At 31.2% G+C, this 26,606-nt stretch overlaps 1 protein-coding gene and 1 long non-coding RNA gene across 2 annotated transcripts; one reads left to right on the plus strand and one right to left on the minus strand.

The window, feature by feature from the left end:
* Positions 1 to 1,408: 1,408 nt before the first annotated feature.
* Positions 1,409 to 7,063, minus strand: LOC122601604 (homeobox-leucine zipper protein ANTHOCYANINLESS 2). Its single transcript, XM_043774356.1, has 9 exons — positions 6,686 to 7,063; positions 6,147 to 6,382; positions 5,822 to 5,939; positions 4,986 to 5,699; positions 4,804 to 4,905; positions 4,515 to 4,709; positions 3,258 to 3,432; positions 2,793 to 3,160; positions 1,409 to 2,139 (listed from the first exon to the last, which is right to left on the minus strand). Exons 1-9 carry the CDS (start codon positions 6,875 to 6,877, stop codon positions 1,747 to 1,749), a joined length of 2,493 nt encoding a protein of 830 aa, XP_043630291.1. The 5' UTR covers positions 6,878 to 7,063; the 3' UTR covers positions 1,409 to 1,746.
* Positions 7,064 to 16,680: 9,617 nt separating this feature from the next.
* Positions 16,681 to 25,704, plus strand: LOC122599780. The gene is made up of 3 exons (XR_006323946.1): positions 16,681 to 16,710; positions 17,230 to 17,288; positions 25,644 to 25,704. It is a non-coding gene; the product is annotated as an uncharacterized LOC122599780 (long non-coding RNA).
* Positions 25,705 to 26,606: the final 902 nt, after the last annotated feature.

Here is a 26,606-nt window from a genome sequence, read left to right on the forward strand (position 1 = left end):
ATTGACCTGAATATCTATATATAAGGTCATCTTTGTACAAATATATATATATATATATATGACATTATTTTTTCACAAGTTTGTTGATCCCAATCTATATTTTTAGCCCATACCCAATTGCGGATTGCTCCTTTTCTAAAGTTACTAAACGGATGTCTGCGCGATGCAACGGTGATGGTGATAGCGACGATGGTGTAGTGACAGTGGCAGTTGTGGCGTCGATGTCTGGCGGTGTTGTTGGCGTGGTAGTGATTGCAAATTAATTGATGTAAGAGAGGTTAATATGGTTATTTAGGGTTGGAGGATCTCTGTATGTCTGCGCGATGCAGCGGTGATGGTGATAGCGACGATGGTGTGGCGACGGTGGTAGTGGTGGCGTCGATGTGTGGCGGTGGTGGTGGCGTGGTAGTGATTGCAAATTAACTGATGTAAGAGTTGTTAATATGGTTATTTAAGGGTTGAAAGATCTCTGTTGTAAGTTATTTCATTAAGGTTATTATCGGTATATAAGTGAAGATGTTTAATTTAGTGAATAAGGAAGAGAGGTAATATAGTCATTTTAAAGTATTAATTACTTAAATGGGAGAGAATAATTCGTTTTATATAGTAATATATTATATTATATTATATTATAGTATACGTAGATAGATATAGATTAACAGATGTGCTCCACAACACTTGTTTGCCAAAATTCATTTACTACGTATCTTTCTTTTATGCCACTAGATACCATTTTACGCGCTCCTCCCACTGCTTGGAAGCTTAGGTTATAAATGGGCTTACTATTAAACAGAAAAGAAACCCAGCCCAAACTCTTAATGAAATTTATTTGTATAACCCAAAACTCAATCCAACCGACAAACCTGAGTTCTTAATCAGTTTGAGTTATTGCAATTGCAAGTGCAGTCATATTTTTAATTTCTTGCAAACATGAACATGTTTACGAATAAATAATATTTGACACCTAATTGAAGTTCTATAATGGTAGTCTTTTAATTAAGTGACCACATGAAGATATATAAACACTTAAATCATCAAGTGCATTACTATATCTATCATATGAAATTAATATCTAAAATGTCTTTCGAATATTTTGAAGGCCACCATTGAATAAACTGATTTATAGGTCGAAAGCGATTGGATATTACTTTCAACTTGTTTGACCCATTTAATCTTTTTAGTCTACATCTTTAAACATGATCCGTGGTACCCTTTAAAGATGAAATCTAACCAAAATCGATTTTTTTTTTTAAGAAACAAGTTAATTGTCATATAGTTGTGGCTAGCTTTAAGTTGATGCGCCAACCCAATACCACGGGGGCAAAATTTCCGTTTATAAGTTCTGAATAGTAGTGCAAAGAAAATGTACGCACATAAATTAAAAACAAATCTGACCCAGAAGCTAACATTTTCAAACATGCACACTAGTATTTGATCAGAAGAAAGAAGTAGATAAGAGTCAACAAATCCATGATGCATACAAAATACACTAAAAAAAGCCCATAAATAAAGAGAAGCCAAGAAAGCTGGATTGATCTCACAGGGAAATTGAGTCAATACCCGAACCACAAGTATTCATCGCGGTTCGTTCTTGACTCAAACCCAAGTTCGTGAGATCATATCCAACCCCAGTAGTAATCTCCTCTTCCCTACAAATTAAATTCACACCATCATCTTGTTTAATAAATAAATTTAAAAAAACACAAGTAGAAAGATAGAAAAATAGCTAGATGCAGATATGTCAATCTAGCTACTGATCTGCCTTCCTTGATTATGAGCATTCACAACTTCTTTGATCCCTTGAACCGTACGAGAAATTAGATTGATAACTGTGTTGATTGACTCCATTGTGAGTTTGGACGATGGAAGGTCGTTGACCAATATCTGGAAGCCGACGGTCAAAAGGGACCCACCTTCGGACCCTGGTTTTGTAACGGGTGCCCCTGAGTCAGCCACACAGTCAGGCACTATGGCAAACCCGGATGGCAAGAGAGCAACACAGGACGAGTCTCCACCGTTCATCACGACTTGGATTGATTGGACGTCCACGGCAGCGTATACAATTAATGATCCCGTCACGTCTGTTGTACTCTCTTGAAGTACCAGCACCGCGTTCTGGTTGGCATTAGCACCAGCGGTCTGTGAACATGCAAGTGACAAGAAATGGGTCAGAAGTTTGACCTTTAAAGTCAAATGTATTATTTTCAAATTCAAATAGTAGACAAAAAGAACCAACTTTATTGCAAATAATGCATCAAAGACTATTCGAGATGTTTCTTACAGTACAAGATTCAATAATTATCAAAAGTTTTGAAACTAAATCAAAGAATAATTGTTGCATTTCAAAACTAATCTGACCTTAAAAGTCAAAAGTATTTTCTCTTTTACTCCATAATGAAGTAAAATATTAAATCTTATATGTGGCTGTTTAGGTTCCATGTATTCCTTTTATTATGGGGGCCCTCCTGGTTTCTAGACCAAGTATGTAACATGGGACCACAAGTGAAACATAATCAAAAATACAGATTTTTTTTAAGAGAAAGCATTAATGCATTATAGTACAATCATTGGTAAGTCACTAATCTATGAGATTAAGAAGAGCTATCATTATCCATTTTATAATAAGAAACATGTCGATTCATGACAACGAGCCGCAACCATCCTACGTTGGCCCGAGCTAAAAACTGGCTCATTTTGAACTTTACCCAACCCGTTCACTCTATGACCTTGAACGCGAATCACATACAAGTAAATATATAAGCGTAGATGAAAATTTGATGTGTACTACTCACATTGGCACGTAGTAGCGAGATGGTGTTAAGGCTACCAAGATCTTGACTCTTCGAGAAACGTATCATATTCTGCATAGCACTTCCATGAGACAAAACGTCCCATTGGCTCCTCAACTCTTCATTTAGCATCAACGCGAACAACTGTTGATGTGGCATTTCCATCCAATTCGACATGGTGGCACTCAAAACAGCCCCAGACGGGTCACCAGGATTATTCAAACTCTTACGAATCATAATCTTGGCAGCTTCAGCAGAATTACCAATCACCTCCCATTTGTGACCACCAGTAGCACAAACTCCAGCACAAAAATTAGCCGTCATACGTTGTGCTAGACTCGTTAAACTTCTTTTACCACCCGGAGACAGCACTGTTGTTACAACAAATTTCATCTTACTAATGTATTTATTTTCTAAAACTATATATTTAATCAGGTCTTTTTGCAAATGCTTAATAAAAATACGTACCTGGACTATCATCAACAGCTGCATCAGGCGACATAATGGTTGCTACACACTCGCAATACCTTTCTAGTGTAGAAATCCACTTTTGAGCACCAAAACCCAAACCCGATCTAAGCAACGGACGATACTTATGCTGAACAACATTCTCATCATATTCCGTATGCTCAATCCATACTACCTGCAAGTATTTAAATCAAAATGTATGATACATTGTATTGTGTTGGTTTAGTTTGAATTGAAATTTAGCATTTATCCAAATGTGTATCTTCAACCCATTTTACCTAGTTACTACATATAGCTCACCTTAGTTGATACTTTACCTCTAACGAAATGGGTCAAAAGATCGAGTCAGGCCAGTCCAACTAGTTTATTAAACAGATATTATGATTGTTATCTTTTGGGAACAGCTTAGAACTATTATTGTCACATTAATGTTTGTAATCATTTATACATTTCCTAATCACTAACTATTAATCTAATTACGTAAACAGTTTACAAATCAACCAAACTGCAATTTTGACAAGCATTAAAAATCTCCGTTGTGATCAAAACTCGTCCAGATAGTCACCTATCTTTCCAACTCTCAGGACAACATTAAAGATTTCACTTACATTATATTCAACGCACGTAAATAAAATCAAACAAAGACAGAAAAAAAAAATAGAAACAGAAAAGCATGCAGCTTATTCGGGCACATAGCAACCAAATTTCAGGACTCGATAGTAACACAATACTATTTTTTAGTTCTCGATAGACAAAAACGATCACGAGACAGAACACATCCAGGCCATACATAACCTCGTGGTTGATAAACAACACAATAGACGGAGTGTGAAGTACGGAGGGATGATAGATTTGCTATATAATATAACTATAACTGTACAAAACGAACTTTCCGAGGCTTTTTTTTTTTCTTTAACTCTATCCATACATATAAAACTTTAGATATATTTATCGGGATACACCATGTAAAAGAATCTTCTAATACTATACACAACTGATGCCTTTGTGTACTTAACTACTTATTAACAGTAAATATATGTTAAAATATATTTGGAGACATGTGACACAGTCCTAGATGAATCTTTGGAAAATGTGCACCATGCAAGTCATATATATGATCTAGTTCATTTTTTTATATGTATAAACATGATGAACTGAACATATAATTAACTACATATTTTACTAAAAAAGTTAGGCAAAATCATGTGTTGTTTCTTATACTGTAAATTTATAGAAATGTAACACTAGTAGTACTACCTTTGAGTATCCATTAGGCATCTCGTGCACAATGCAGCCAGAAGGGAGTCTCCGAGACGTAAAGCCTTCTCGTCCGGCATCAACTGACAAATCAACGACGGCCCATACGCCCTCGGCTTGTTGTCTGCAGAATCGAATAAACCTCACTTGTCGAGCAGGAACTACAGGCGAAACCAACTGGATCTCGGCTTGCATCTGCACAAAAGTTGAATCATATATAATATATCTACGATTAAGACTATTTTAAAAATAATCGTAGTTAATAAAGGAATGTTAATGAAGCACTCACAAGCTGCACAACCCCATTTCTTGAATCGCCAGAGCCACCAGAAATGACATCAAGAGTACTACTACTTCCGATCATACTTGAAAACATTTCTCTCCACCGATTCTATAGACATCAAACATCGAAAAAAATTATTATTGACATAAAAAAATGAATCAATGGATGTAAAAAGTAGATTAACATACAGCATCAAGTAATGCCTCCACAAGAGCTAAGCTACTGATCATCACGACTCCACTAGCCCTCGAAGCTTCGGATACATAACCGTGAGGTTTCATACCAAGACAAAGAGGAAAAGTCCTCAAATACTCGTCTAAATCGAGCACCTCACCACCACCTTCGATATTCCCAACCCACAATGGGCTATTAACTTGCCCAAGTTTCATCAACTCGTCCATCGCATTCAACGCAAGTTCCAAGAACACATTCTTATCATATGACATATCAATCCCCCCACCGCCACCGCCGCCACCACCAACAGCAGAAGACATCCCCATTCTTGAAGGGGACATCAAAGGCAAAGCATTCGAGATACCATTATTATAATCTAATCCCATTGGTAATCCTAAATCCATCGGGTACATACCATATCCATTTCTCCCAACAGCAAGGTCTAAATTAGAACCCCCCATTCCATGAGACATCGAACCACCAAACGACGATAACGGCCGGCCCAAAAACTTATTAGCAAGAATCGAAACACGACTTAGTTCATCTCTCAAACGAGCATTCTCAATCCTTAAATGGTGCTCATCTATTGAAATGTCCCCAAGAATCGCCTGTCCACCGCAGTTGTTGCAAACAGGAGCCTTAATCGCTTCTTTCATTGCTACATTCTCGATTCTTAACTTGTCGTTTTCTTGTCTCAAAATCGAATTCTCGTGGCGTTCCAATTGTGTCTAATAAAACAATGCCATAACACTCACATTATTACAAATCAAATCAAAGATACCCTTTTACAAAATATTACTACTACTACTACTACTACTACTTATATTAAATAATAAATTAATTAACTCACCTTCAATTGAGTTCTTCTATTTTGGAACCAGAATTTAACTTGTTTGTTTTCCAAATTCAGCTTTTTTCCAAGTGCCAATCTTTCTTTCTCATCAGGGTGAGGGTTATCTTTAAAGGAACTATATAGAAAAACAATAATTCATCAACATATATATACACACACACAAAACTTATAGCAAAAAATATACAGTATCTTTTTTTTTGAACGACGTGTTAGTTGGATAGTAATTCTTATAGCAAAAAATATACAGTATATTTTTTAGAATGACGTGTTAGTTGGATAGTGATAATTAATACTTAAAAGAATCGAAATAATTATTACATACGCTTCAAGTTCGTGAATTTGGTGGGGAGTGTGGCGGTGATATTTCTGTCGCCGGCGAGAACTCGACGAAGGTCCGGCGGGGACATCTTGTTCATCACCAGAAGCACCTTCTAAATTATCACTTCCACCAGACCTACTTTCAGATCCATCTCCAGCTCTAACAACTCTTCCGATATTTCCTCCTTCAAAGTTTTCACCAATTAATCCCATTTCACCAAGTCCCTCCATTTTTGGTTTCTGCTTAATTAAAAATCAATAACAATAAATAAATAGATATTTAATGATTACCCAACAAAAAAGGATATATTAATTTGCTAAGTTTAATATATATCTAGACACTCATTAATACATTAATGTACAACAACAAAAATATAATTATTACTCCTTAAAACAAGGATGAACATTTAAGTACAATATGTATGTGTGTCTTAATATATGGTTCTTAAAAAGCACAAGAAAGATTAACTAATGGAAGAAAAATATATATATATATATATATATATATATGTATATAGAGATATAGATATAGAATGCACATACTAAAGCAAGAGAGAGTGATTGGGAGTTATAAATAGGTTGGGGGATAGTTGAGGTAATGAGTTGTGGTTGAGAAATGGGACTAGCCCTATGCAATGGTGGCATATTGTTAAATGATGAACCACCATCAGCCACCACCATTCTTGACTCTCCACCATTACCACCACCAACACCATAAAAACCCCCAAAACTCATCAAGAAAACCCTTTTTTAAACAAAAAAGTTTGAATCTTTATCACTTTCTTGAAATGGGTTGGATCTAAAGATTCACTTTTTCACCCACTCATCACAACCCCAGATCAAGTCTATGTGTTTTTCTTTTTTTTGGTGTGTGTGTGAGAGTAAGGGTGTAAATATATGTGTAAGGTGTAATGTAATGTGATGAAAATTTAATATGTTGTTGTATGTATTATGTATGTGTATATGTGTGTAAGTATAGTCTCATAATAAATTCATATACAACAACCAAAAGCCACAAAAATTTAAGACTACCCAAAGGAGTGGGTACAAGACAACCAAAACCCTTACTCTCTTGCCTTAATTCCTCACTCTCAAAACCCTAAAAAAAATTCTGACACAATATTAGAGAGAGAGAGAAGTTGACTGTTTAGCTGTCATCTGTGTAAATGGCCCCATTTTTTTTATATGTACCAAAAGAAATACATAATTATTGCCTTTGAAAAAGATTGCATATGTCTTTGTGAAAAAAAGCACTAAAAAAGGGTAAAAATTGAAAGAATCCAATTTGACTTTTTGGCTAACTTACACAAATAACTCTATAGTAGAAAACAAGACCAGTTGACTCTAGGATATCACAAAGAAAAGAAATACAAAAAATGTTTGGAATCTTTTATTGTTTTTTTAATAGTTATTGTTTTTTTTATTAACCAAACAAAATAATAAAATAATGCAACATTGCACATAGATACAAAGTTTCAGATTTGTGGACCTCCCCTCCTTGAATTCTTTTTTTTTTTCTTTTCTTTCTTGAGATCAGATATATAAATATAAATAATAATAACATAAAAATATAAAAATACAGAAAGTAAAATAGTAATATGTACTCAGAAATAGAAAAAGGGATCTATCATCATCAAATGATTAACAATTAAAGCTAACTTACAATTAACAAAATTTACAGTAGACAGAAGAAATTAATCTTGATGATGATATATATGGGGAAGGTAAAAAATTAAATATAAAAAAACACTAAATATTAAAAAGTTGTAAGAATATTGGCGGCCATGAAAGAGTGAGTACGTACTATGTGTGTGTGTGAATGGGCAGGCATATAAATGATGGGTTGGGGTGGGGGTCGCATATGATATGGTGTAGTAAAATTAAAGGGGAAAAAAAAATTAAATTAAAGAAAAGATATACTGGTTCGAGATGTCCGCCCAAAAGGATTGATTTCAGACGCGTGGGGGCGAAGGTTGCGCGTGTTTGATTTTGTTTTTGATTTTTTGATTAATTACCGTATTTGGTATTTTTTTTTCTTGCATGTCATTATTGCAATTAAAACCATAAATAAAACGGTCAATATATTATATACTTTGTAATTTTATGAAGATTATCGATCATATGTTTTGTTTTAAGTTTTGAAAGTTTGAAAATAGAAAGTTGCAAAAATTTTTTAGATGGATATTCATATACGTCTAATAAAAAGTTTGATTTGTATGACAAAATCTTAATACAAGAAAGAAAAAAAAGATTTAAATAAACACAATTTATAAGATTTTAGGGACTCCACATGTTCAAAACTATATGGCTCAAAGTAATCGACGAAGATACAACGGTTTAATTTGGTTGGGAAAAGCGGTTGCATTTTGATATCTTAGAATGTAATTGTTTTTGTTTTCATGATTTGTATCATGTACTTATAAGAGTAAGAATAAACACGAGTTTTGGGTATAGTATATGAGGATGTTGGAATTTACATAATCTTACTTATTTTAAGTCAAAGAGGTTGGTTTTAGGTTTCAGTTATATGATAAAAAGCTTTCGGCCTTTGCATAGAATGATGATTAAATTCTCAACTTTTGTCTATATAAGCAAGAGGTGTGTAAATCACTCAATCCAATAATGCTATCTTTGTTGTATCAATACATAATGACACATGATGTATGATGTACTAATTCTTAATATTTCCAGCATCTTTACTTGATCTTTGCTTGGTCAGTCCATTTTTAATTTGTTTTGACGTAGATTATTGTTTTTCCCTTAAAAATAAAGTCATATGAAAGTCATGTAAAATATCATAAATGTTACTGTACATCTAAGCCGTATTAATTATTAACTTCTATCATGTAAATCGGCGATCGAGTCATCATGTATAATAGAAAAAACAACTTTTAAAATTACCACTTTCGAAAAGAAAAATTTATAAAGAGTAGCTAAGAAGAACAAATTAAATAAGATCATTAATCTGTTATTTAAATCAATTATAAAGGAGAGAAAAGGCTATGATCTTTATCATTAAAAAAATGCAATTATTATTATTAGTTACACAAGAATGTATTGGTATTGAAAATTATTAATAAATAGGAGACATAGATCATAGCCATTTTTTTTTAACATTCAAAATTTTCATATTACTCGTAATATTTTATTAATAGGGTCTACACATCATTGGCCATTGTATAACATCATCGCTTGGATCAATGTTGGGCTTTTTCGCTTTTGAACGACAATTTGTATTTAATAATAACAAGCAAGATGCTAGTAAATGTACAAAGCTACAAAAAAATAAAAATGAAACACAATGGGTTACAAATTTGATTTTAGTGTAATCCATTTATTCTTTCTCAATTTCTTCCTTTGATTATGCCAAATGTTATCATCATGTGTTTAGGTTGATTATTAGGTTATTTTTTTAAGTTGATCAATCATTTTCCTTTCTATTATATATGCCTATTTGAGATCCAAGTAAAGGAAAGGATCGGAGTTTGATGTCATCAAGAAGATAGGAAAGATCTCGACTGGCGGTCGACGAGATTAATGATTTACTTGATTTGCAAAATAATTATGAATGAAGTTGAATCTATCAAGAAACTAATGCCTGAATGTATTGAAGTCTTATCGAAAAAAATAATAAATAAAAATAAACTACAATATGTCATATATTTGGTCAGTCAATAATAATGAAACAGAACTCACAATTTAATTGTATTTAGATTAATGTCTCGTATGATACATGGGTGTTCATTTATACAACTATTGACATATTTATGTTTTATAAAGCTCATGTTAATGTTAGTTCTTTTTATGATTGGTAGAAGCAAAATAAAAAAGTAAAAAAAAAAAGCAGTAAAACCTTATTCAAGTTAAAGAGATTCGAAAAATATAACTGTTATAAACTCATTAATGGATATTTAGAAATGATAACATTTAAAATAAATAGATCTAATTACTTAGAGAAAAGTTAAACCGTCAATATATGATCATGATTTTCAAAAATATGAAAACCTATCATGTAATCATAGACATTATCTATACATTCAGCCACTTAATACATTCAACATTTAATGATTAAAAATAAATGGGTTAACATATACCTTCGACTTAATCCCTTACGAGAAAAAGGAGATATTCCGATGGATAATCCTGTTGGAAATATGTCAGTAAAGCCCTTTACTGAAAGGATTCTGATGGATTATCAACGTCGGAGAAACCCTAATGGGAAACTACTTTCCGACAAATTTTTCCTACGAACATAAAAGTTACCAATGTAAATATATGTCGAATAATATGTGGGAAGTTTTATTTAAAGATGTTAGAAACAATTCGTCGGAAATGTTATAGTGACTAAGTTCCGACAGATCGTGAGCCATAGATTTTTGACAGATAATTAACGACAAATCTATATCTATATACATAATAAAATAATAGTTATCATGACTTAGCCATCCACCTCAAATTAAAATTATCTCTAAACATGCCACATAGGATTTATCATACGTGCCACCTCCATATTTTTTTCACACTAATAGATTTTCATTAAATAATATAATATAATTATACATATATTTTAAATATGGCATATAGAAAAAGCATATATATATATATAATTTATATTTATATAAATCAAACATATATAAAAAATCACGACTAACATTGCATGACATTTTTTAACTTTTTTATTTTAACTATAAACACTTCATAATTAATGACTCATAATCAATGATATTTTATTACCTTTTCTTTCTCTTTTTTTTTTCTTCATTTTCTATTTACTATATACACTTCATAATCAAACTATATATATTACGTTCAACACGTACACCTCAAATTACATAGCCCTTTATAATAATCTATCTATACATATATTATGTTTCACAGTTTTCTTCGTTGTTAATTTATCATAATCATAAAGTATTTTTCAATTGGTTTTTAATTTATAAAGTTATTCTTCTGCCGTATACCGATATATATATATATATATATTAAAACAATAAAAATCATAGCCTTTTAAACCCTTCTTTCAACCTAAAGCTAGCTTTAAACATTGTCACATAGGATTGTATCCTACGTGACATCTCCATACTTTTTTTACAATATTTATCTTATAACCTCTATTTATTCTCAAACCATGTAATTTATTTTATTAAATATAACATAAAATATTAAATCAAAACTATATACACAAAATTAAAAAAAAAACTCAAAACCCATATTAAGATATAAGAAGACGTCCAATACATCTATTAATTTGGCAATAATATTTGACATAAATAATATTATTTATTAAAATATATACAACTTTGAAGACTATATCAATTTTTAAAATTTATTTAAAAATATTATTAGGTTATACACGACCAAACAATTTTGTTGTTTCTCTTTCGTTCTCTTGACCGAAACCTTAACCAAAATTGGTTATTCTAGCCACAAAAAATGTCTATTTTATAATGATAATAGTAGTTATTTTGAGTTTTACGAATGAATTTCTTGATTGTTGGAGATAAAATACTTTATTTTCTAATTGTGTTTAGGATTATTTTTTCCCGTCACTACATAAGGTTTTTTCTCCATCTTTTCAGCATAACTGAAAGCAAAAACTATAATGATTTTCTCTTATTTATCTTATTAGTTTTTTACTTATTCGTATTGTATTTATGTGTATTTTATATGACTAAATTTTTGTCATGTTTAGTTTTTTTACTTTGTATATATTATTTCGTTTGATGAATATATAGATATCATGCTACATTATCGATTTACGTTTGATTTGTTGATGATATCAAAATATCTTAGGTTAAATGTTGGTGTGTAATCACTATAGTAGGTTTAATGACTGTGATATCGACATGTCAGAAAAGACAAAAAATGACCAGAGTAATCCAGAAATTGACCATTAACTATAACATAATCAATTTCAACATAATAAGTGTATAGAATAGCTATCTATTAATGCATAAAATAACCTTTTTAACTAGCCGCGCATCGCGCGAGGTAAAATATCTAGTTTAAAGATGCATGTGTTGATAAGAAATAGTTGATTTAAAAGGTTAAAATAATATCACCTGTAATCAATGGACATAAACCTAATGTTTGAGAACCATTTTTTATTTTTAACAAATGAATTGAGGTGAAAATCGGCTTCAACTGGTTGGATCGGGCGATTGAACCAATTTGGGTCTTTCAAGTTTAGCATATTTACAAAAATGCTACTAAATTTGACTCAATATAACAAAAATAGTTAAATTGAAAATACATTCCATTAAAAAATAGTATCAACTACATACAATAAATAAAATTTTGAGTTCTAATTTATACAAACTAACATCAAAGTATACACATCATAAAAGTAATTTTGAATATATAAGTACTTCAATAAAAATATTAAAAAATTAATCTAATAATTACAAATCAACTAGATTTCAAAACAAAATACAGTCAATTAGGAAAATAAACATGTTTTTAAAGCATAATTACAGAAAAAGAAACATTCATCACCGTCAATGGTTCTAAAAATTAATTTTTCCCAAAAATTCCAAATTGGTAACATAAATAGAGATTTTAAATCAAAATATATTTTTTTAAAAGGTGTGGATCATTTGTTCGCAACAGGGGATCCAACTTACATTGTTTTAACCGGGTCCGCGCTAGAGAGTCCTCTCACCTTCAATACCTAATAGGAGGAAAAACTCTCAACCAAACCGCCCGAAGGCACGACATTTAATTGAGATAAAACGTTGCATACACATGCTTCACTGGAGGACTTTCTTGTGATATTCCCTCAAATGTCCTTCTATATCTCGAACTTGAGACCTCCAGCATCTAAAGCTGTTGGTCAAAATATTAGGTTCAGATTTAAAATCCATATATTTATGCGTAGATAAATTTTATAACTAATTAATAGGTACTAAAGTTTAAATATATACCTCCAAAGTCTAAACCCATTATAGTAAGTAAGTGGGTAATTGCTCAGTGCCGCCTTCTGCGGGTTTTGAGCCTCAATACCTTGACGGTGTATGAGGGAGGTTAAGATGTAGGCAGACCTTTGCATGGAATGAGGATCGAACCCATGACCTCTATCTTCAAAGGAAAGGATGTTTACCACTGATTCAACCATGCTGCTTGATAACAATTCTGTCTCCAAAGTCTAAACCCATTATGTAGGTCTAAATTAGACATAACTAATTAAAGGTGCCAAAGTTCAACGAAACAAAAATAACAATTTCTAAACTTCTAAGTATGGAGAGGTTCCAATTGAGCCATACCGATCGAAAACAACAATCTTTAAACTTCATGGTATGAATATATGATCTAGTATGTCAAAGGCTTTGCGTATTAAAATTCGTTGCAGAATTCAGACTTTAAATGTACAGGAACCGTTAAAAACTAAAAATACATACTCATTTTCGATTTTACCAAACGGAACATCAAGCTGGGCTTGTCTGGTTCAGACCGAATAAACACAGCGAGACAATGATAAAAAGCCTATTTTTAAGCCCAAATGAATCTAACTCTTAAAAACAAATTTTCTTTATTGTCTATATAAATCTATAAATCTTTATAAAAAGAATTAGATTTAAGAATTTAAGCGCTTTTTACAATACTCCAAAATTACCCCTAACCCCAAAATAAGTAACACATTCACTTCATACCACTTCTTTGTCTCTTTTTTTTTTTCATACTATCATTGTCCAGTGTGACAGATGTCCATCATCACCGACATCCCGACCATCGCTTTCTCTATCCATCACCGTCACACTTAACCATCGCATTTTAAATGGTACTGCTGCAACGCACGGACACCCATCTAGTTTTTAATAACACAATTTTCTTTATCATTCTTACACGTACGGACCATGTCCTTATGTAAAAACTCACTTTCTCCGAATGACTACCGAATTACAAAATTTATCTTTCCAAAAACATGAAATATTGAAAATCATGAAATGTAATGAAGAATAACCATATATTCTAGAACTCTAGTATATAAACTTAACCGAAAACGAACAAACGGAAAAGTTTAAAAGTTGATGATCATTAAAGAAATATATACATCTAATGAAGTTGTTGAGAATCGATAAAATACAAAAAGAATTGGTTGAATGGTTTACAAGATAATAATGAAAACATATTAATGAAAACATATTAAGAATCGCAAGATTGTTTCTTTAAACCATTTATTAAACGTTCACCCTTTTTATTTAAATTATTTATGTCACGTCAATTTCACTTTTTTCATCATCGTCTCCTTTTCTTTCTTTCTTTTCACCTGTATACCTTAATATTTTACCAATTAGTTATCTCTATTCACATATCCTTTTCTTTTTCTCTTTAAGCATGCTCTTATAGGCTCAACATTGTTACAGTTAATATCTTAAAGGTTAGGTATCACAAGGGTTTTAAACAACTTACATTTTCACTCCCAAACTATATACATAAATATAATAGTTTTTTTCTTTTTTTTACTTATAATTGCACCATATTTATTTCCCCCTTTATTTACTAGCAAAGGATAGTCTAACAAACTATGAAAGAGAAATCGGATTTGAAGGACATGGGTCCATTCTCATCCTTTGCAAAAGTTGAGGGTTTTTTTCTACCATTTAGGTAGAAAATGGAAGTAATCTCTCTATTTAAGTAGAGATTAGGTCTGTCTATATCTTAACTTTTTCATACATCGTTGAGGTATCGGGTCTCAAAACCCACAAAAGACGGTACTGAACAGTTTATTTCTTTCTTTATATTTGTAATAATTTGAGAGTTTTTTCTCAAACTAGTATAATGAGGAAATTTATTTACCAAATTACTATAGTTTTAAAATTATTTACCAAATTAGTATAATTCAATATTTTATCTAAAATTTTGCTTGAAACTTTAATTTACTTGCTTATTTGCTATCAACAATATATTAAGTATGTATGAAAATCAAAATCATGTTATTGCTAGAATGAGTTTAAGCGAACAACATTAATCGTTTTAAAGGCCGGTATCGTCATCTACGTGAAAAACCAACAGCAAACCAACCTCAAATATAAATATAAGCCTTGATTTCCTTAAATAGTCAATAAAAACACATCAATTGAACCAAATCTTTATATACCATGCAAAATGACCCATTTGTTAATTAGCCATGGTTTTGTTAATCTTTCAAAACCCATATTGGATTCACTGCTTAAAAACAACCCATCTGATCAAGTTGTTCATTTAAACTTTAATAGTTCAAGAAAGTGTTTAGAAGTTGTTTGATTGTTGGTGTTGCGAAAATGGCTTGTGTTTATAAAGTTTAGAAGTTATAATCTTGTTAGATGTTTAGACGGAAATTAATGAGTTGTTTTTGGTTGATGTGTGCAATACATTGCTTAATTCGTTGCAGGAGAACATCGAGTTTGAATTGGGATTGTGTTTTCTAGGTGTCGTGATTCGTCATGGGGTTTTGATTGGTAGGTTTACTTGTCGTGTGATTGCGAGACTTTTCGCACTACTACAAATTTACAACAACAGAGACCGGTTTTATGAATAGAGACCGGTTATTATTTAAAAATATGGTCTCTAAACCTATAAAAGTATAGAGTCCGGTTGATGCAAACCTATAAACTCCTTAAACCACCTCTTAAAGTGAACGTGAGTAGAATCTTTAAGTTTCAGAGAGGGCTGCTATTGCCTCTCCTTCACAAGCCCGATTCCGATGGTTATGATTACAGCAACGGTCTACCTTCCGGGTCTTGACTAGGGGATGGAGCAACAGATGTTTTGAGAATTCAAGAGATGGTTACGGCGAGACTAACTTAAATAGAAAGACCACTTGAGTATAGAAAAACTGGTCTCTAAACTTAAAGACCATATTTTTTACAAGAAAGTGGTCTCGATGTATTCATATTTTGTATAACTAGATATTCCGTATTTCTCATGTCTAACAATATAACAATCTATTATTTCCTTTAACTTTTCTCTAGAAATCAACTCCCATCCATCACTTCCCCTAACCTCAACTCCCACCTACAACAAATTGTAGATCTTGTTTCCATCCTCTCTTTTTTATCTTTACAAATCATGGATTTTGTTTTTTTTCAACCAGATCTAAGATAGTTGTTATGGTTTTGACAAGAAATAAGAGCTAAGCTTTTGGTACTAGGGTTTTGCGGTGAATCACAACCATCCATGGCTGCACCAACTACCACCTTGTCATCTCCACCACAGCAATCCACCACATCATGTATTTTTATTTTATTTTATTTTTGTTTCTTTACATATTTTATTTTATATTATATATGACTAATTTTAAGATTGTAATTATTTTGTATTCACATCTTGTGATATTTTAGATCTAGTTGGTCAAGATTGAGAGTTACATTGCATAGTTGGAGAAAAAGTATCTCTATCTTTTGGTGGATGATAGTACATGAACAAAAAGTGGTTAGTTTGACCTATACCATTTGATGTTATCATATGCCATATATACACCAATCTAATTTTAATTTTATTCCTTTTGGATTTTGTAGGAACGATTTGAAGTGTTAATACTCTCTTTGATTTTTGGCTAAGCATCCATGAGAAAATATGGCACAAGAAGTGTAAGACTTACTTTCTCATTTGTGGATCTTCGACTTATTGGTTTTATTGTAGTAGATTCTTATTTTGAAGTGTACATATTTTTTCACATTATTATCTAGTTTATGTTTGATTTCTTACTTTTGTTTACATTATAAAAGCATATCAAAATATCAGTGTGTATAATTTTTATAAGTGATTGTAATTTTGTATTGTTTAGAAGATTGGGTCAGTGAGATTGTTTGGATGTGTGAATTAGTTTAGATAAATATTGGTTGATTATTAATTATTTTTTTTATAAAAAAATATAGTATAGAGATCGGTTTGTATCTATCTAACAGGTCTTTATATAAGATTTAGAGACCGGTTGACAACTGGTCTCTATGTGAGAGACCACTAGCCATAGAGACCAGTTGTAAAACAGGTCTCTATTAACCAAAACACCGGTCTCTATTACTTTATTTTGTATTAGTGTGGGGAGCAGGGAAATATCTAGGAGAAAACTATGTTAACGGTTTTAATACATTCGTTTCAATTCTTAGTGTGCAGGTGCATATAACTACGAAAGGATGATTAAAATGGAGTCCATGGTAGAATAAGGGTATGTTATAAAAACTTTAACACGACATGATTTACATTTACCTATTTAGAAGCCTTGAGGTATCAAAAAAACTTATGCAGCTCTAATGTTAGTTGTTTAAGAGAGCATATGATATCCATTTGCAAATAAAAACATTAAATTATACTAATTTGGTAAATAATTTTAAAACTATACTAATTAAATTGGTAAATAAGTTTTCTCATTATACTAATTTGGAAAAAAACTCATAATTTAAGATTTTCTCATTTCATGTCCTGCAAAAATTTGACAAATTATTCAATTTCATCCTTCAAATCCATCTTGGAGTGAGAACTTTTTAAAGTTTCCTAACTTGATTTGGTAAAATCATGACACTTCGATTTTAATTTAAGGAGATGTTATTAAATTGATCTTGAGGATATCTCCACTCATTTGTTCTCATTTTGATAAACACAAATATTAATAGTATCATTTTTCTCCAATACCATAATTTATCGTTTTGTTTTTATATGAGTTAATCGGTATATCTACCATTAATATATATTTCTCCTACTCGAATTGAGAATTAGAAGTGGAATTTTTGGATTGCATGAGGCAATCCCTTTAAAAACACTAGCATATATGGCTATATGTAACCGTATTATATTTCCCACCTTTTATCCAACACTAGATTTAAGGGCTAAGTGTGCCGCAATGCAATTAACTAATCCTGAAAAATTATTGTGTGCACAAACTCTAGGTCGGCTTTATTGTATGCAGGAAACTTGTTCAAGAGTCCCATAATAAACAAAAGTTACCGGGTAAGAAGTTAGTCGGTCACCACTTTCACATTGACTGCTTACGTGACATGCACACAATAACTTTTTGGGATTAGTTTATGCACACAATAAAAAAATATATGAAAATAAACAAGTTTTATGTGAAGTAACCGGTCCCACATCCGTTTTATGTTCACAATAAACATAATTTCAAGTTTCCTGAATACAATAAAGCTGACCTAGAGTTCGTACACACAATAACTTTTGGTGATTAGTTGACTGCATTCCGCCGCACTTAGCTTTAGATTTAATCACCTTTTGCTTTGGATAGCTAGGTAGAAAACCAATTATAATTCCGTGGTTCTTCAAGGACCAACATTGCTCATTGAGCACCTATCTTTAGGTACCGCCCTATATAGTTAAGGACGGATTTAAACCCATGATCTATTTCTGGTAAAATCTTTAAAAGTGGCATCACAAAACATCTGCAATTGAGGAATGGTACTCCTTGAACCAAAGAGCAGTGGTATGTAGAGTTCAATTACTAATTTGTATTTCAAAAAAACTTACTAGATTTCCAAAAAAAAATGAATTCAACGCCATAATCTAAATGGTTCCATATATAAGACTTACTTGGTCCAAACCACATTTGAATAAGTTGAATGAACCCGACACGTCATTAATATTTGACATTAGTGAAAGAGATGACATTATGAAGGAGTAACTAATCAGCTTGAATCAACATTTTGCTTGATATAGACTAACTGGAATATCTGTTAATGCATATTGACATATTCTTATTAAAATTATCATTTCACATTAACTGCATTAATTTTATACTTTCCACCAAATTTAACCTTTTATTTTCGCCCACCGTATCCCAACCAAGCTTTTTTGGTATCTCGACCACACCTACTATTTGCAGCGATCGCTGCAAATAGTGCGGCCCTGACAAAAAATAACGGGCCCCCTGTCAGTAATCGCTGCAAATAGTTGGATATGGACAAAAACATCATTATTTGCAGTGATAATAGTTGCAAATAGTCTGGTTTAATTACCAAAAGTCTGGTCAGGATACCAGCCGCCTTTATTTTTCCCTCCTAATTTTTTCCTTCAATGATTATATTCTTTATTTCTTGAACCCATCCAAATTCTCTATTTATGATATTAATTTGCCGTAGCCCATATTTATTAAACTAATTAGAGTTTAACACGCCTAAACTAAATTGTTGTTGACATTAATTTTCCCATTCTAAATCTTGGGAAAGGGCTGTCATTAGCGTGCATAAAACAACTTGTACCTTCCATATTAAAAACTCACACCTGAATTTTATGGTAAATATACAAATAATTTATGCACCTTAAACACAGCCCTAAGGGTTGTATTTAGCAAACCCTTTAAAGAGAAAATGCCAAAATGGAGCTTACTATTATAAAGTGAAACATTAAAATTCAAAAGAAACAAAACACTTATAATGAAAGACGGGGTTGCAAACTTGCAATCTATTGGTTTGTGCGTATCAACTCTTCCTTTTTTGCTCACTTGTTAAGTAATATTAACATCATCAAAAGCATCCTGGTCTAGACATGTGCTAAAGTTATGACTAGAAGATTTACACAATCTGCAACGTTTTACTTGTCTCGCTAATTCTTTTTCGGTTTTCAATGGCTTTTGTTTAGGTCGTCTCTTTGTTTTTGAGATAACAAATATGTCGATTCATCATTTAGAAATTGATTGGGTCTACTGATTTAGAGCGAAAATGACAGCAAATGTGTTTATATTATATTGAATTGGATACTTCAATACAGTGGTAGTTTATAATATATTGAATTGGCTGTTTTAAAAAAAATAATAATAATAAAAATAAAAAATAAAAAAAATACAATGGTAGTTTAATAAAAATGGGGCAAATAGGAATGTGAACGTAAACTAGTTAGGCGGCAATGTAGTGCCATAAAAATAGAATTTGAATAGGTTTAAAAAATAAAGGATATAATTATTTGTTATGAGTGGAAGGAAAAATTAGGAGAGAAGGGAAAATTAGGAGAGTATTATATTATAGATAAATATATTAGTGAATCATGGATGTTTATAGGGAGATACATTTTCCAATATTACTATTTATTGGAGCCACTCCAAACTTATATATGTGTATATATATCTTTTCTATAATGATAATGAAAGTTGAATCTCTTTTTTCCATCTCTCTTGTTCTCTATAATATTCTTTCTTTACAACACGTTATCAGCACTTTGTTCTACAAAATCTGAGTTTTACGGCATTGAATTAATTAAGAGCACAATACCTAACCGACTAAACATACATCATCAATAGAGGTAACCCATCAGGTATCTTATTCTCAAAGATCTTTCATCATTATTGTATAGAATTGTTAAATAACTTTGGCGGACAATTTTTTTAAAAATACCAACATTCCCTCATGACTATTAATAGTTTTTTTTTTTTTAACTCTTTTAAAATTTTAATATCTGGTTTAAAATTTGTTATAGATTGTTGTATATTTACAAAAGAATAGAATTTCTTTTAATGGGTCGATCTTATGATTGGTTGAATGAAATAAAAACGAGCTAAATCATCTTTAACACGAAAGGGAATTGATGATGTAGGACTTTATAAATTTGATTTATTGATATGAAACTCTCGTTGATCAGTTAAGCTTCATGAAGATTTTAACTGCCCAAAATTCAAGTTTTTATTTTTTATGTTCTGTGTGTACAAATTTTCTTAGTTTTACACTAAATCGGTCATTAATTATATGATTAGGATGAAGATGCGTTGCTTATCATCATGTTAAAAATTAGCTAGTTTTTTTTTTATGGAGTATTTTTTTTTGAAAAAGCAAGAACGAAGGAATAATATAGATTTTGATTGTTGTCTTGATTTAAAAAAGAAAAAAAGAGGGGGATTTTAATTAACACAATTTCATGAATGTGTGGTTTTTCTGTTTTATATGTTATTGTATCTAAAGGAATTATATTGTTTGAATATCTACGCAATTGACAAAGTGTTTAAGAATTCATAAGGCTTGAGAGCTAATATCACACCCGAGATACGTTATTTTATAAGTAATATTTAAGTGATTAATTGCAAATTGTTTATATATATATCATGAGTTTTTTTTAATAGAAAATCCCAATGGTTGTTATCCATAGTAGGCATATGTATATATTTGGAATTTGGATCTCATGTCATTACATTGAATTGAAACTAATGTTTGCCCGATGTTAACTTTCATGGTAAAGCATTTTAAGTATCATAAGTAAAATAGCTTGAGGCTGTGACACTGACACCCTAGATTGATTATTGAGATTAAGTCGTGTTTCTTATTTAATGGTTTCAATTATGAAAGTGAATTATATAGTAAAAAAAATTGTCATGCGTATTTGCTTTTACGGATTGCTACTTTAATATAGTAAAAAAAAAAATTATGATCAATTATCTCTCATTAATACAGTAAATTAGATTAACGCTGTCACATGATATTTATTTGATTGTGATTTTTGAAAGTTTATCTTCCTTGTGTGTTTTTATATCTTTTTATAATAAGACAATTTGTCACATGATAATATATGTATACTTTCGCTTTGGCCTGAAAGATGCTTTTTATTGTTTATAAGCTACGGTATGTGATAATATGAATAATATATGGGTTTATCTTAGATGCGGTTATTTTCATCATTTTCGATGAAGTTACTTTAAAAATCAGGACGGCATTTTGTAATAATATGTATGTTTTAGTTAATTATTGTTATTTGATGTTTGGTTAAGAATTTAAAACGTGTAATGGTTTTCAAGCTAGGCTAATTCTCCTTGTATGTCTTAGTAGCTTTTGCTTAAAACATGTATGTTAAGAGCTTAGACCAACAAACGGAATAATGGCTATAGTGCTGGAATAGAAAGATTATTAATATCAATAAAATAAAAACTAACATTAAATATTCCTTCTCTATTCATAATGAGAATTGATGTTCCTACCACAAGTTAATAATATATTATTATGATCTGAATAAAATATTAGTTATAGTTAATGTGGTTTCACTTACCAGTTTATATGGTGTAAGCAAAATATTGTTTAAGTATAAATATTTCAAGCTATAGCCTGCTTATTATTGTATGCAGTATTCTTGTTTTCCTTCTGTAGAGCTATAGAGTTTTGAAACTTTATACAATTGTTTTGATTTAATTATTTTGATTAAGTTATGGTTTATAGTTTTCTGAGTACAAAGCGACATACATATTCTCTACTATGCATCATCACCCAATATACATGCCATAACTTTTTGTTCCTTCGGTATTTTACTTGTAGATATTGTGATTAATTAGCTCGTAGCATTAAAGCTAGAATTATAATATGCACGGAGATAGAACTTGAGTACTCCTGTTAGTTATAAAAGAATAGAGATTAATGATTATTATTTAAATGGAAAAGGGTATCTGCTGGAGTTCAAATTATATCCATATGAATGTTATTTATTAGAGTGAAATTAACTTTATGTTTATATAATCATAGTGAGGTCTAAAGTTTTATTTATAGAGGATTTAACAATATAAAATTATAAGGTTTATCAAATGCTTATTATTTGAAAATCAGTGATGAGATCGATAGATGATGTAATAATATGAATTAGTCTGTAATATTTGAGTATATAATATACAGATTATTGTTTGATTGATTGAGTATGATATGCTTTTGTTTGCTTGTAAATGATGCATGATTTATATTTGATCATAATAGGTTTTTATATGCTTATGAAATTGAAAATTTTTGTAAATGAAATACACATTGGTATAAGCGCCGATTAAATTTGTTTCAATGTGCATTTAATATTTGCATGGAAAATATGCATTTTGATTTTTTTTTATCTATAGTGGATATGATTTATATATATCATGGCAAAATGTTGATCTGATTAGTTTATCTATGATATATATATATATATATATATATATAAGATGAGTTATATGCATTTGGTTGAGATATTGCAAAGATGTTTTATACCGACTCATTTAGATAAAAATGTTTTGAGATTTGATAATGAATGTGGCTTATATTAAAGCACATGTGAATCTAAACGATAGTTTATAGACATTGATTGGTTGATTAATTGGCATGACCGATTGGACCATCCCGGGTCAATGATGATGCGAAATATGTAAAAGAACAATAGGGTTCTTCAATTGATTTTTTGGATTGTACATATTTGCTCTATAATAAAATATATGCCAAGTATAGTAAGGATTGAATTGCTTAAACTAATGGAACACATGTAAATGAGATCTAAGTAGGTCTATACATCGTCCATATTGACCATTTAGTGTTTAAAATCGATGCATTGTCTAACTGGGTCATCAAAGTCGCAACATGAAGTTTGCGTGATCAATTGCTCATCTGATAAAATTGAGAGCATGTTCCATTTTGTATTGGCAATAATGATTGATTTTGTAATGAATATTTGAGAGCAAAAATGTCATGTTATTTAACATGTAATAATATGAACTCGCATCATGTCAATAATGTTTCTCCCCATTGAAATTGGTTTATGGTCAGAAACTACATATGTCTCATAAGAGTTTTTAATGTGCAATATATAATTAAGTTGCTCTACCACAATGCACAAAGATGAGACCTCAAAGAATGTTGGAAATAATGTTGGGAAAATAGGCACCTTGGAAGTGTGTAGGCTTATGCTTTGATTCAGTTCGAAACTGTCTGATTACCTAGACATTAGTATGGTGGTTTTGGGTATGAGTTGGAACATGAAAAAGGTGTATGTATTCAATAAAGCCATCATTAGAATATCTGTTTATGGCTTAAGTTTTTCATTGACGTGTAGTTTTCCCAACATTAGGGGGAGATGTTCCCAACATTAGGAAAAGATGGAAAGCAGCTGAATTGAATAAAATGAATTATCAAAGATCCTCACATCAATGAATATAAACTTAAAATTTGTGGGATAATTTATTCAGAACATTTAGTAATTGCCAGCAATGCTAACTGCTTATGCTCTGATTGATAATGAGTGATAGAAAAGTCGATTCCAAAAATAAAAAACCTCGAAAGAAAAGGAGCATAAAGTTAAGATGGTCAAAGTCGAGGTATAAAGACCCTATAAGATATTGATGATGAGAAACTATACATGAAGGTTTTGAGAAACCCCAGGTACCTGGAAATAATGAGATCTCAATGAATTGTGACATGTCTAGATAATTGTGGAATCAAAAATATAAATAAAAACGACGTTGAAATTGATTGAATATGATAGCGTTAAAAGTATGTATAATGGTGAGGATCTTGAAAGCATGCAATCATAAGTGATAAGATATGAATAATTGGCTAAAGATGAAAAGACGCTAGTATTTTAGGACATGAAGTCCAAGCACTTGCAAGTGCGAAAATTATATCATGATGATCTGTGTTCGGATATTAAATGAGAAAATTGGAAATATGGCACATAGATTGTTTGAACAGATCTTGTATTGATTATGGACAAAAAATGTCATATGGTGGAAGCAACTATTGATCTATTGAAATTCTGGCAAGATAAGATATTTGATTTGCGTCTAAAGAATACGAAAAGTGCTCATTTGGCATTAAGATTTAATGAGAGATATAAAATGCATGAAGCATGTTTCGTGGTTTGAAAAGCTTAAAAACCTATGTGAAATTGGAATGTGATCGCCTTAGTGCGTATTTATTGAAATGTGCCATAGAAATCACTATAATTGCTCATGAAACTCCATAAAGAAATTTGGATTTAAATATGATATGCGTTTCAATGGAACTCCGAGAGAGTATCCAATACAAATTGAATTATTAGAAATGAGTGTAAGATAAAAGACAAATACAGTCTTGATTTACGAATTGCTATGTTAAGAACAATATTATTGAGCATCATAATAGCTAAAAGGGGAAGCTATATTTTTTTGTGGACAAGTGACGCTCATGGCTATGAGGTCACATGATATTGAAATAATCCCCTCGGTTTTCAAAGATAATGATCACAATGGATTGGTTCAAAAGTTTCGTTAAAACATTGATAGTTATTGATTGCTCATGTATGAAATCATGCATAATTTAAATTTAAGTTGTTGATAGAGTTTAGCTTATGAAGTACGCGTATGTAATTACATGAAATGTACGATGCATGTTGAAATCCTAAATTGGATATGTGAGTCACATTTGGAAAAATCAACATATAGCAAGTTGGTTCATGAGATAATCAAATTTGTTTGGCGAAACACTTAGTATGATAAAATTTGACGGTGGTTTGTGATATTGATTTTTGTCAACCAACTAATTTAAGTGATGTGATCATGAGGGGGAGAAGATACGCATTGCACTCTTTTTCCCTTAGCCATGTTTTGTCCCAATGGGTTTTTCTGGTAAGGTTTTTAACGAGGCAATATCTTCGAGCGTATCAAATGAGTTATGTACTCTTTTTCCTTCATTAGATTTTTTGTCCCATTGGATTTTATCTAATAAGGTTTTAACGAGGCATAATCTTTCTAAAGGACATCCAAAAAGGAATGTCATACATGTTTGTGGATCTTGAAATATTTCTTCAAGTAACAACGCTCCAACAATTTTGTATAAAGGTGATGCAGCTTGTATTATTCAACTTAAAGAACGGTACATCAAAGAAGAATAGAGATATGCATATTTGTTTATTAAGGAACTTCGAGCCTTATCATTCAATAAGTTAATTCAAGATATTGGATTGCATCAACTTAAAGATCTGAAGTGATATCGTCATCAGGGGGAGACACAATACGCGTTGCACTCTTTTTCCCTTGACCATGGTTTTGTCCCACTGGGTTTTTTCCTGGCAAGGTTTTTAATGAGGCAACAACTCTAAACGTATTGTACAATAAACATCCAAGGGGGAGTATTATATTATAGATAAATATATTAGTGAATCATGGATGTTTATAGGGAGATACATTTTCCAATATTACTATTTACTTGGAGCCTACTCCAAGCTTGTATATGTGTATATATATCTCTCCTATAATGATAATGAAAGTTGAATCTCTTCTTTCCATCTATTCTCTTGTTCTCTATAATATTCTTTCTTTACAACAGAGAGAATAATATAAGGGTAAATCAAGTAGAGAGTATAAAATTAATGTAGTTAATGTAAAATGGTAATTTTAATAACAATATACTATGTATTTAATGTTAGTTAATTATATGTGCCCTTAGGGTATATATTAGCAAACTTCAGAAAAATGAATTAATCAGAAAATTATAGGGTAATTTCCATGCTTAATCTTTTAGACAATCTCAAAATCACAAGTTTTTGTCATTGGATGATATTTTTCTTTTAAAATGCAATTAGATCACTAACGGCATCAACTTTTACAATCATGCGATTATCCTCAAATACCTTTAGGAGAAAACACAAATAATTGGGAAAAACCCCTTGTCATTGGTAGGGATGGCAAAAAAAACCCGACCCAACGGGAAAACCCGATACCCGAACCTATTCGGGGCAGGGAGTGAGGCATGTCCACCCCAACCCGACCCGATATCAATAACTATATATATATACTTATAAG

This window comes from Erigeron canadensis, chromosome 1 (genome assembly GCF_010389155.1).
Source record: "Erigeron canadensis isolate Cc75 chromosome 1, C_canadensis_v1, whole genome shotgun sequence".
Classification (NCBI taxonomy): Eukaryota; Viridiplantae; Streptophyta; class Magnoliopsida; order Asterales; family Asteraceae; genus Erigeron; species Erigeron canadensis.

Coding starts and splice junctions, on each gene's coding strand:
- LOC122601604 (XM_043774356.1), bottom strand. CDS start 6,877: ATGAGTTTTGGGGGTTTTTATGGTGTTGGTGGTGGTAATGGTGGAGAG. Junction 5,940..6,146: donor CAAATTCACGAACTTGAAGC/GTATGTAATAAT, acceptor TTTTCTATATAG/TTCCTTTAAAGATAACCCTC. Junction 5,700..5,821: donor ATAGAAGAACTCAATTGAAG/GTGAGTTAATTA, acceptor TTGTTTTATTAG/ACACAATTGGAACGCCACGA.